This window comes from Eurytemora carolleeae, unplaced genomic scaffold (genome assembly GCF_000591075.1).
Source record: "Eurytemora carolleeae unplaced genomic scaffold, Eaff_2.0 scaffold309, whole genome shotgun sequence".
NCBI classification, from domain to species: Eukaryota; Metazoa; Arthropoda; class Copepoda; order Calanoida; family Temoridae; genus Eurytemora; species Eurytemora carolleeae.
This window is the reverse complement of record NW_019396409.1, coordinates 99,781-112,258: the sequence shown is the minus strand read 5'-3', so window position 1 is coordinate 112,258 and position 12,478 is coordinate 99,781. Positions and strand designations below refer to the sequence as shown.

Here is a 12,478-nt window from a genome sequence, read left to right as displayed (position 1 = left end):
TACTAGTATTGCTATACTGTCGCCTTCCTATTCCATTGTTTTCTGGTTATCACTGTATCAAATCTTTCCCGTGTTTATTAGAAACTTTAATAATAAAGTCATTTCAGTTGCCAATATCAGTTTTTGTTAAGACTTAAATAATAAAGTCATTTCAGTTGCCAATATCAGTTTTTGTTAAGACTCAAGAAAAAAAAAACCCGTTTACTTTAAAGCTGAATTTTACGAATTTGACTAAAATAAAAAGAGATCTTGCTGAATATTTGTTTCAGGGAAACATTATTTTTTTAAAGTAAGAATCAAAGAGTATTAAAACTTGTACCCTCCCCCCACCCCAGCTTAATGCCCACATTGCATAGTATTACGTTTCTGTCAAGTGGATGTGATCCGACCAAGAAAAGGCATTGGCCGTTCAAAACAACAAAGCCAAAAAAATATTTCAATTTTAAAACAAAACTTTATGCGATTTTTTGCTGTTTTATGCCAGAGTGTACTTTTGAGAAATGCTGCAGATGCATTGTGCACATCAGCAACAAAAAGCCAAGATTATTACTTCACCGAAGTGCACGAAGCACATTAAAACACAAACGGTAAAGACCCGTACATTTATAATCCTCCATCTTGGATTGCATTAATAGTGTCTCCTGACATAATAAACTAGGATAGACGTGCAGTAAACAGATACTTCCTTCAAACTCTGGAAAAGTATTGGTAAAAAACAATATTGAATAATAGATTTAAACTATTTTCGACACCTGGGGGCAGACAAAATTAAACAAAAACAATATNCAGACCAGACCAGACCAGACCAGACCAGACCAGACCAGACCAAATTGTAACGAATAATCTGTTTGTCAGTCCGATCATAACTCATGCACCCTTAAAGACCGACTTGCCTGACATTTTAATAGTGGAACTAAGAACCAATTGGGAATGTTCTTAGCTCGGTTTATGAGTTCCAAGATGAGTACTGAGTAGGTTGACGAGAAGCTTAGTTTCTAAGCAAAGCTCGGTTCCCAAGCTAGTAAAGAACATGTTTATGAAGAGGATAATATTTTTTACCTTTCCCCATTCAAGAAGGCATAACACACCTTCATTGATGAGACATAAAAAAACCACCCATCATGACCCATAGTCTACTGGGGCACTTTTTCAATCTTTGAAAAGTTTAAAATGAGATTAATGATTTCTTTAAGTATATAAAAAATGGTATTTAATTAAGCTCATTTAAAGTCCCTACATAACATTTTTTAAGAATTATGCTATGTAGAGAACTATACCGAGTATTTAAGAACTATGCTATGTAGAGAACTATACTGAGTATTTAAGAATTATGCTATGTAGAGAACTATACCGAGTATGCTATGTAGAGAACTATACTGAGTATTTAAGAACTATGCTATGTAGAGAACAATACCGAGTATGCTATGTAGAGAACTATACTGAGTATTTAAGAATTATGCTATGTAGAGAATTATACTGAGTATTTAAGAATTATGCTATGCAGAGAATTATACCGAGTATTTAAGAATTATGCTATGTAGAGAACTATACTGAGTATCTAAGAATTATGGTATGCAGAGAATTATACCGAGTATCTAAGAATTATGCTATGTTTAGAACTGACGAGTATTTAAACTAATGAGATTTTTGTATAAAATTTAGAATATATGAATAGAATTTATTGATTTTCTCTGCCGTTAAATTGAATTTAAACTAAACAGGGTCCTCTCAATTCAATAAGTGATACCCCTCCCCCTCAACTTGTGACATTCTTTTCAACCAATGAGATTTGACCCGATGAGAGGGGATAGGGTTGGATTTTTTTTTATTTGTGACGTATTAAGAATGTTAAGAAACTGCACATCGTAAATAAGCATAAATTAGATAGTTAGTAGTGACTTGACAAACCCTCAGCGTCCCCTCTCCTAAAAACTGTCTAATATAAACTTGGCTTGTCTGTTTGTATCTAATAAACGTTAAACCGTAAAACAAAAAAAATGGGAACAATAACAAGAACATTGACTATTGAGCTAGCAAGGAACACCGAACAAGCAAAGAAAACTAGAATTTTCATACATGCACTAAAAGCTAGATAAAATTACATAATCTAAGGAACAATTAAAACATTGTTAAGGAATTAGGAACAAAAATAGGAACATTAAAAAAGTTTAAAGTTAGATAAAAATGAAATAACTAGGAATTAGAAACAAAAATTAAGAGCAAGGTACAAATTCGTATTGATGATCAAAACAATACAGCCTACAGGTTTGTTAAGTTAGGAACAAAAAAAGGAAAAATACAAATGCGCCAACGTCATTGATACTGTACATGAATTAGGTAAAATAGTCAAAAATAGGAACATAAAGCAAGTTAAAAACAAAAATACTTAGAAAGTTAAATGCATGTAAGGAACATTACTATGCGATGCATATTCAAGTTAGATAGGAACAATATTATAATATAAGTCTTCCCTGCCAAGGGGTCAAGGGCTGTAACTGAGTGGGGGGAGGCGCTCGGGCGCACACCCCCTGTGTTTTTACAGGAGGGCCCCCCCCCCCCTGTTGGAACACAAGAAGGATAGAATTTTTAATAAAATGCATCAGAGCGATCTTAAGTTTTCTTGTTTCTATTAAAATAGTCTTAAATTTCATTGGCTTCTATGTATATAAAAATGAACCAACTCGTTAAATCCATATTAAAGGGGTACAGTTGACGTAATTTCAAGTGACCCTCCATTTAAAGAGCTACATGAAAAGATACCATTAAAACCTTTCTCTAATTCGTATTTTTTTTCCATGTCTCTGCTGCATAAAGCTTCTAGCGACTTCAATAGAGAAACTGCAGTTAAAATTTCTTGGTTGAAAAAAACAGCTCCATAAAATGTTCTCAAATCAAGATAAAGGGTACTACTACTTTACTGTTTTATAATAAAGGGTCACCTGAAATAACGTCATAAGTCCCATTAAACAAATAATGCGAATAGGAAATAAAGAAAGACATGCATACTGAAAAGTTGCACCAATTATTTAATAATATTTTCCATGTTTCATGTTGCAAAACGTAAGACTAGATTTTTAAAAACTTTTTTTTACATTTACGTATTTAATCATGTTAATCTAAAATGCTGTGAGCTTATGACGGTTCTATGATATAAAATTAAGCAATGAAATTAAGATTGACTTTAAAAGTTTGAAGTGGAATTATTTGCGTCATTTCACAAAAAGACAAAATAGTTAGTTTTTTTTCATTTCATATTTCATATCTTTATTCAACTACAAAGCATGAGATATTACAAATAATACGGAAAAATTAAATTTTTTCTATGCATGGGGACTCTGCCCCACCTGTGACCCCCCCGCTTCGTTCATTTCGTTTCACTTTTTTGTTCCTGTTTTAAGATTTTAAATGTTAAGAAAAGGAGCGGGAAGCTTAGTTACTGAACAAAAATTAAGAAATATTTTATTTAACATCTTAAATTAACGCAGATAAAAAATAACACAAGGGCAATGCAATATCTAAAAACAGTCTGATATGTGATTAATACTTAAAATATAAACGAATAGACCTGAAACTACTGAAATTTCCCTACCCCCAGAAATAAATTTGATATAAAACCATTTACCTTGTTATAGCTGCAGACATCGCCTCTTAGGTACAGTACATCGCCTCCTGGGTACAGAACATCGCCTCCTGAGTGCAGTACATCGCCTCTTTGGTACAGTACATCGCCTCCTAGCTGCACTACATCGCCTCTTAGGTACAGTACATCGCCTCCTGAGTGCAGTACATCGCCTCCTGAGTGCAGTACATCGCCTCCTGAGTGCAGTACATCGCTTCTTAGGTACAGTACATCGCCTCCTGGGTGCAGTACATCGCCTCCTGGGAACAGTATATTGCCTCCTAGCTGCAGTATATTGCCTCCTAGCTGCAATACATCGCCTCCTAGCTGCAATACATCGCCTCCTAGCTGCAATACATCGCCTCCTACCTGCAATACATCACTTCCTTGCTGCAATGCATCGCATCATAGCTGCAGTACATCGCCACCTTGTCTTGGCACTTATCATATATGGCCTAAAATAAAATAATAATTTGCAAGTTGGTAAATAAGATAATTGACCGAATTTTCATAATTTCATAGAGGGGGGGGGGGGGGGAGAGGGGGTTGAACCTTTGAAGAAAAACAATGAAATCATAATAAAATTTGACAATATAACACTTTTTAGCTGAAAAGATTTTTCCTTGGTCAAAAGTAACGATTTAACATTACCCTTTATAAAGTTTACATAATCAACAAATTCATTAAATTATTGCACATTATCTGAATACCTAATTAGAACATTAAGAAAGATCTAATGAAACTATTTAAGAATTCATGAATTGATGAGGTTTGGAGAAATGTAATCCTTGATAGTTAATGATCTATTCACAGCTCTACAATGCTTAGTATTCGAATCCTCAATCTCTTAAAGAATTATCAAAGTTCCGACAGCAAAACATGAATGCAGGGTTCAACTCTTTAGTTCTTATTAATTTTTTTCTTCTGAACCAGGCTGTTGTTAATTTTAATGTTTTTAATGTTGGTTTGCCTGCAACCATTTTTGCTATGGACAAGATAAAACAAATATCAATTATAAGAAATATTTTACAGAATTTTCCTTTTATAGGGAGTGGCCGGCAATGTATGTTGGTTGAACTGAATATGTAGTATTGTGGACAAATTTTATAGGACTCATTTAAAACATATAAAACGTTATTCAAGTGTGAACAAAATTCTACAGAAACCAATTGAGAAAATAAAAATTAACTATTATTATTTAATAAAAGTAATCTTATTCAATTTTCAGTTTCTTTAATCTCTCATTTTTCACAAAGATTTTCTATTGAAAAGACGACATTTGAAGAATTTGCTAACATATTCACAGAAAATAAGAAATTCTATATAATGATAAAAACGAAATAATTGATTCTAACATTGATTAAATGAAAACTTTCTTTTGAGAGTTTGTTCTTAAATATATCATTAGTTTACTGTATAATTTTTACTTTATTTTTCGTCGCCGTTTCTGAAAACGTACCCACCCAAATTCATGATTTTGGACGTCGACTTTGCACTCAACTCAGTAAATAATGGAAACGTTTTAAATGTCTCAAATAAGTCCTTAAAAACTTGTCCACATACACACTACTCAGTTCAACCAATATACATTGCCGTCACTCTCATTAAATGAAAGTTTAAAATTTTGACAGAAACGGTAAAATTTAAGATGAAATATTTTCTAACCACCTTGCTTTCAGCATATTTTTGTCACTAAAAAAAAGAAATATCTAAAAAGAACTCGGAAACAAGTAAAGGAAAGGTGGCGGGGATGTTAATGGGTGACGCCAGCAGAGATGGGTACTGTGAATAAATTGATTAACAAAACGTTATTTACACTTATCTAGTGTTAAAAACGTAACAAACCATGCACCTTGTACTAAAAATGTATTAACTAAATAATGAAAAGTATAATATAAAAATGTGTGTGCTCTTTTTACTTTAAGATGTCAAGATTTCAGCAAAGCTAGGGTTCATAACCTTAGCAGGGGTAAATAGGTACAAAGAACAAAAAATTTCATCTTCGTGGTTAAAAAATGTCCGCCAAAAAAAGCAAATTGGGCCTAGATATAAAGATTTAAAAAAGAAAGGAACAGAAGTAAGAATACAGTCAACCTTAAGATAACAAATAATTCTTTGTCTATCTATACTGTAGTCTAGAATTGATAATATATATTTATGTAGGACTATAATGACTATTTTTCTCTCATGTTTTTGTATGGGGGATAGTTTTTGTTCATTGTTTAATTGAAGGGGGGTCTAGGCCCTAGGGGTGCACCAGAATAGGCCTCACACGATACAAAGCATTGACATTAAATGACAGATAGTTAAATATTTAGATACACGCCTAATGGCTAAAATGTTTAATATTATTTATCGCATTGATGATAGATAGATAGTAGAATTGAGAGAGAGGGAGAGAGAGACGTGAAGTAATATTGTCTCCTTTCTCTCCTTATAATTTCAATTTTTCATATTCAGTGATGGTTCAGTTTGTCCAGGGATGGTTCAGTTTGTCCAGGGATGATTCAATTTGTCCAGGGATGGTTCAGTTTGTCCCCCCCCAAATTAAGCTAGGATGCCTATGTAATAAGTCAATGGCTTTAGGGAAAATATTAGCGTTTATAAGAAAGCTAAATTTGAATCCCCTATCTAATCTAACTACAGACGGAGCAATAGAGAGAGAGAGAGAAAAAGACCCAGACATACATTATCAAAATTATGGACATTACGGCTTATTTCCTGTCATTATATACCAGGGAGTAGAGAAGTATACTGGCTTCCTATTGGTCTAGGGTAGGGAGGACTGAATATCATTGGTTGACGGGGTCCGTCTTTAACTGTGCCATTGCATAGGCATTCACCCCTAACCTCTAGTTTTTTTGCCCTAGCACTCTCATTTTTAATACAATGGCCGTAATTTTTTTGACTTTAAATCAAAATAAATTTTAAGGGATTTTAAAATTTTTTTAATGCATAGGGTACAGGACGGTAAAAAGTCTAGTCTGTGTAAAAAAATGGCCTATATGTTTTTTTAAGACTAAAGCTACAGATCTAAAACTGTATTTTTGAAAAGGCTTTGAAAATTGAATGTAGAAACATGAGTCACACTTTGACTTAAAACAAAACAATATTTTGTACATTTCCCCCCCCCCTTTTGGGGCATTTTTTTCAACCCTCTCTGGCACCCAAGCTTTAAAAGCTTTCTAGGGGGGGCAGTCCGTACATAGATTTAGACCCCCCCCCCCGCCTTTAAAGTGTTAAGAGACTGAAAACGTAATTTCATGCAACTCCCTTGAAGTAGCATGTCTGATTCCCAAAGTACAAGAGCTCTCAGCTTTGTCTGAATCAAGAATGCCTGAGATCTCCATTTTTTTCTCTTGGAAATTTGATTTCAGTTGGGTATAACCCCAAACAGTGACATAAGGGAATAGTAATAAAGAATTAAATTGGTTTATTTCTTCAATGAATTTATTCTGAGCTCTGAACTCATATATATCATCGTTAGTTTAAAAAACGAATAACAAAATGCTCAGTATACGTTACACAAGTAAAATAGACAGTACACTTTGAATAGTTCAGTTCCTTTAATATTGATAAAAAGATTACATACCTCTTATAGATAAAGGCATGATCCTATTTCTGCAAAAACCAGACCAGAGAAAACTGAAAAAAGACAATTTAAAATATAAGCCAGAAAACTTTTGAAAATCAAGCTCTCAACTTAACCGGAACTCATTCTTGGAGTTTTGAACTTTTAACCAATAAGAATTGAGATTAAATATATTAAGATTGATTCTCTTCTTTTCCTGTGAATCAAACGTTTTCCAATAAGACAAAGTTGAAGTCTTTACAAATAATAGATAAGCTAATCCCAAAGAGGGTTAAGAATAAGTCAATCTCGATAATTTCACCCTGTCCCTCTAGAAGTTAATAATTAATCGTATTTATTCAAATATGAATCAATTCTTAACCTGAACTGATTGGCAATGACCAAACTTATCATTACCTTATTATTACGATCAACTTATTACTTTCCAACAATGTCAGGACTGATCAAATTGATCACTTCGTATGAGGGATATAATTGAGAGATCATATCTAGGTGTAATAAGTATTTTTAAGAGGCCGCCCTCATGGATCTAGACAATTTCGAAAGGTTCTACTCCTTCTTAAGTGGAATGGTCTATTTTAAACACTTTAAATCTAAAGCTTTATTTCTGAACACTTCCCAAGTATAATTTTAAAGTATCATGATTCAGTCTCCACACTTCCACAAAGAATAACTTCACCTCGTAATTGTGGAGTTCTATCTTAAAACTTGGTAAAATCATGAATTTATGATTAAAAAGTTTTATAAATGGTGTAAGAAATCGATATCAAACAAATTTCTTTTTCTCAGAGAGCACATCAAAGTCACCCCCCCCCCCCCCCCCCCNTTATCTCATTAAGTGGCATAGTTAAATCTGAACACTTTCTAATCTTACCTTTATCTCATTAAGTGGCATAGTTAAATCTGAACACTTTCCAATCTTGCCTTTATCTCATTAAGTGGCATAGTTAAATCTGAACACTTTCTAATCTTACCTTTTTCTCATTATGTGGCATAGTTAAATCTGAACATTTTCTAATCTTACCTTTATCTCATTAAGTGGCATGGTAAAATCTAAAGACTTCCGAACCAGTAACCATACCTTTGACTCATAATATAGGGGCAGTGCTCAACGTTAACACTTCCTAACCATAATCTTAACACTTCCTAACCATGCCTTCATCTCATTAAGTGGCCTAGTTCAATCTACACACTTCCTAACCATGCCTTCATCTCATAAAGTGGTCTAGTTCAATCTATACACTTCCTAACCATACATTCATCTCATAAAGTGGGATATAGTTAACACTTCCTAACCATGCCTTCATCTCATAAAGTGGCATAGTTCCACGTAATTCCTATCATTCATTCATCTCAAGTGGCATATAAGTGACTCTGACCACTTCCTAACCATACTTTCATCTCAACTAGCATAATTCAACCATACCTTTATCTCAAGTGACATATAGTTGACTCTTAACACTCCATACCCATACCTTCATCTCAAGTGGCATATAGTTGACTCTTAACACTTCCTAACAATACCTTCATCTCAAGTGACATATTCCCAATTTTTACACTTCCTAACCATACCTTTATCTCATGAAGTGGCATAGTTCAATCCACACAATTCTTAACATTCATTTATCTCAAGTGGCATATAGTTGACTGTTAACACTTCCTAACCATACCGTCATCTTAAGTGACATATTTCAATTTTTACACTTCCTTAACATACCTTTATCTCATGAAGTGACATAGTTCAATCCACACAATACCTATCATTCCTTCACTTTAAGTGGCATATAGTTGACTCTTACACTTCCTAATCATTCAAGTGACGTATTTCAATTTTTACACTTCCTAACCATACTTTTAGTCTCGTCTCAAGTGAATAATTCAATTTTTACACTTCCTAACCACACCTTTATCTCAAGTGACATAATTCAATTTTAACACTTCCCTAACCATACCTTCATCTCATACTAAGTTAAAATATTTAAATTTTCAAATAAATTAGCACATAAAAGTAAAAAACTTATTGATTATGGGAAGCTAGCATTGCTAAATTTAAAATACCAGAATAAATGGTAGTCCTTACGAAAAACCTGCTAGCTATTTTCCCACAGGTAAACAATTGCAAGGAAAATAACAAATGTCGTCTTACTTTGAGTAAACCGGAAACATTTTTGTATGGCAATTTATTTCTCATCGCACTGCTTGTAAAAATGCCTCTAAAATAACCAATTTTAAAATGTCAAGAAGTTTATCAAATAAATTTTTAAAATTTGTAAATAACTTTTTGGAGAGTCTGGAGCCATGTTCTCCAAGAATGCGAAATAAATTTTCAAAAAACTGTTTTTATGAAATAAAACTTAAAATCATAAGTTCCAAGCACGGAAAACAAATCAGATCCTTTCTCAGCATAAATGTATGAATTGTAAAATAAACACTAGACTCACTTGTAAGCATGCAGCATGTGGTCTTTATTCTGCATTCCGATTCTGAAACAATGCATCTGTTCGTAGCACCACCATAGTGAGAGGGGGCACACTTACAATAAATTCTTACATATAACATTAACAGCCGATATAAAATCTGCCCTATTGGGCCGGCAACTCGCGAAATTTATGTGAACATGCAAATTTGGTTTCAGTGAAAAATTGAGCGTAAAAAATGTTCATATTTTATGTTTATTCAACATGACGAGTAAAAAAATATTCTGATACTGTTCTCTTTAGGAATGTTTGGGACATACTCTGGAGTAGGGGGTTAAAAATGCTCATAACGAATGATTTCCGTCACCGTGTTTGCTCCAAGAGTTATTATCTAGGACAATAATATGCTCTAAGAGCAAACAAATCCAGAGTCAAACTGTAGTGACTCATATGTATCAAAATATAACTGTCTGCATGCATAATACAGGAGGGAGAAGTTTAATCAGTAGTTTTGCCGAGGAGACTGAGCTGCGCCTCGTCCCCGGCCGCCGCCGTTGCCCCCACGTCCCCGCTGACCGACCCCTCGGCCGCCAAACCCGTTCTTTGCGTATCCTGTATAGGCGTCTACATCAATTGAGTAACACGCTGCCGCAAACAGCTTTGGTTTGTGTACAACACCTTGCAATAAGATATTAAAAAAGTTTAAAGACGGAAAATAACGATTTAAAAAATCTTGTGTAAAATAAAAGTGTCAATTATTAAATTTTTTTGTTGAAATTATCCTGTATAATATATTTGATAAGAAGATGAACAGATTTCAGAAATAATTTTCCAGAACTCATTAAAAAAATCTTCATTGGTTAGGATTGATATTGAGTAGACGCTCCTGCTCCGTTGGATTGAAACCCTCCGTATCCTGTATATCCACCCCATCCCTGCTCATATCCGGTATAGGGATTAGGATATCCATAACCAGCACCAAAGTAACCGTATCCAAACCCGCCATATCCGCCTCGACCACGAGCTAGACCCGCCATAACCGGATCCTTAACGGTGACACGCTTGATGTCGAGCTCGACACCGTTGATGGTGGTGGTGCCGAGCTTAAGCAGCTGCTTGGCGGCGTCCTCCTTCTCAAAGGTGATAAAGCAGAAGTTTTTCCTCTCATTCTTCGTTTTGTCGAAGGGCTGCTCTACGTTAGCGATGGTTCCAAATGTTGCAAAATGATCCTTGATCTCCTCGTCAGAGAGTTCAGGTTGCAGGCGGCCAACATACACTTTTCCTTGTTTTGCTTGAGCTTTTTTAACTGCTACTTCTTTATTCTAAAACAAATACATTTATAAGGTTAGTGCAAATAAATATTTCATCATAAAGCATGAAAAGAAAAAAAGAAAATTCGAATTGCAACAAAAAGACTATTAAATATGAGGTATGCCAGGCTCGGGGGGACATCCCCCCCCCCCCACTTAGTTCAAAAAATATTAAATACTAGAAATTCAAGGCGCTTCGCGCCCTTCTTTCTAGCCTTAGAGGGCGCTTCGCGCCCATCTTCTAAATTAATTGTAAACATGTTCTCTTTGTGTACATCGTAAAACTAAACAAAAATAATTTGCGGATTTTTACAAAAAATAGGAATATGAATCTCATAAATATTATACACCCCTGGTCCTGGTTAAGTGGGTAAAAATGTGACAAAAATGTAACGGCTGTTAATTCAGAATAACAATCAAGGGGAAAGATGCAAAATGACTTAAATTATGGTAAAATAGCTAGTTTGCGATAAAAGCGGGGAGGGGGGATCAATTCAACTTCTAAACAGAGTATACTCCCCAGTGTCTTTTGTCATTGTTTTTCTACCAATCGTGCGTTTTTCTGGCTGTTTTTATTATTAAATCTAGCAAGAGTTTTTCTACTGATCGTGTGTGATTCGGGCTGTGTTTGGTAATTCTACCTGTTGATCAGTGATCGAATCTGTCGAATCTGCAGGGGTAAATATTTAAAAGAATTACCCACCACCCCCCTCTTTTCAGGGGAAACAATTGAACAATTTAACGTCAAAGTCATCTTTAAATATTTGTATTATGGATTTTAACAATATTATTTTCCCATATTACCTCAAAAAAAAACCTTTTTTAAACGAAATAACTAGCATTTGGGAATGGAAACAACTTTCTTTAAAGGAAAATATACACCCCTGTCAGAATGTGTTTCTAACTAAAACGTAAATTTATACTAACAAATTGTATTTCTACCGGTTGTGTTTCGATGTATTCATATGTAGTCGTAATTGTGTATTTCTTAACATGTTATCTTAGCTGTCTAGTGTATTTCTACCTTGATGAGTTTCTGTCAGTGCTTAGGATCCGGATCCAAGGGGTAAAATATCTACCAAAAACCGCATAAACAATCTATAACACATGCATAACTTCTAGAGTAAAAATAATTATTTTTCAGAAAATATTCACCCCTGCAATTATACAAGGACTCAATTCTAAGCCCCCCCCCCCCCATAATAGACTGCTATCCACTATCCAGTATCTACGATGGTGTGTGGTGCCCTGAAGACAGTCTGGGGGTTCCACTTTGAGTTCCCTTTCAAATTTAGACTTGATTGATTGAGTTTGGGTCCATGAATTGTCAATTATTGTTAGTTAAATCTACCTTCACTGTATGTTCTTTGGCTTCTATCGCGTCACTAAGGGATTGCACAGTCTTATACAGAACGAAGGCGAACCCTCTTGACCGGCCACTAGCAGGGTCAGTCTAATCAAACAATTTATCATCTGATCAAGGAAACGGCAGTGTGTTAAATATTTTCGAAGATTTTCTTTGTGCAATGGGGGGGGGTCA

At 34.5% G+C, this 12,478-nt stretch overlaps 2 protein-coding genes across 3 annotated transcripts in view; both read right to left on the bottom strand.

The window, feature by feature from the left end:
- LOC111702744 (longitudinals lacking protein, isoforms H/M/V) overlaps positions 1-9,692 on the bottom strand; it is a 39,490-nt gene extending 29,798 nt beyond the window's left edge. Inside the window, exons 1-3 of the mRNA XM_023474525.1 lie at positions 9,653-9,692; positions 7,212-7,264; positions 3,623-4,074 (exon numbers count right to left, since the gene is read on the bottom strand). The gene's annotated coding sequence lies outside the window, so the exon portion shown is untranslated. The remainder of the gene's footprint in view (positions 1-3,622; positions 4,075-7,211; positions 7,265-9,652) is intronic.
- LOC111702746 (RNA-binding protein squid) overlaps positions 9,693-12,478 on the bottom strand; it is a 6,604-nt gene continuing 3,818 nt past the window's right edge. The window contains exons 4-6 of one of the 2 annotated variants that reach the window (XM_023474528.1): positions 12,290-12,391; positions 10,515-10,950; positions 9,693-10,252 (exon numbers count right to left, since the gene is read on the bottom strand). In XM_023474528.1, coding sequence (XP_023330296.1) covers positions 10,131-10,252; positions 10,515-10,950; positions 12,290-12,391 — 660 coding nt within the window. In that variant the 3' untranslated portion in view covers positions 9,693-10,130. The remainder of the gene's footprint in view (positions 10,253-10,514; positions 10,951-12,289; positions 12,392-12,478) is intronic. The other variant, XM_023474529.1, reaches the window with a different exon arrangement.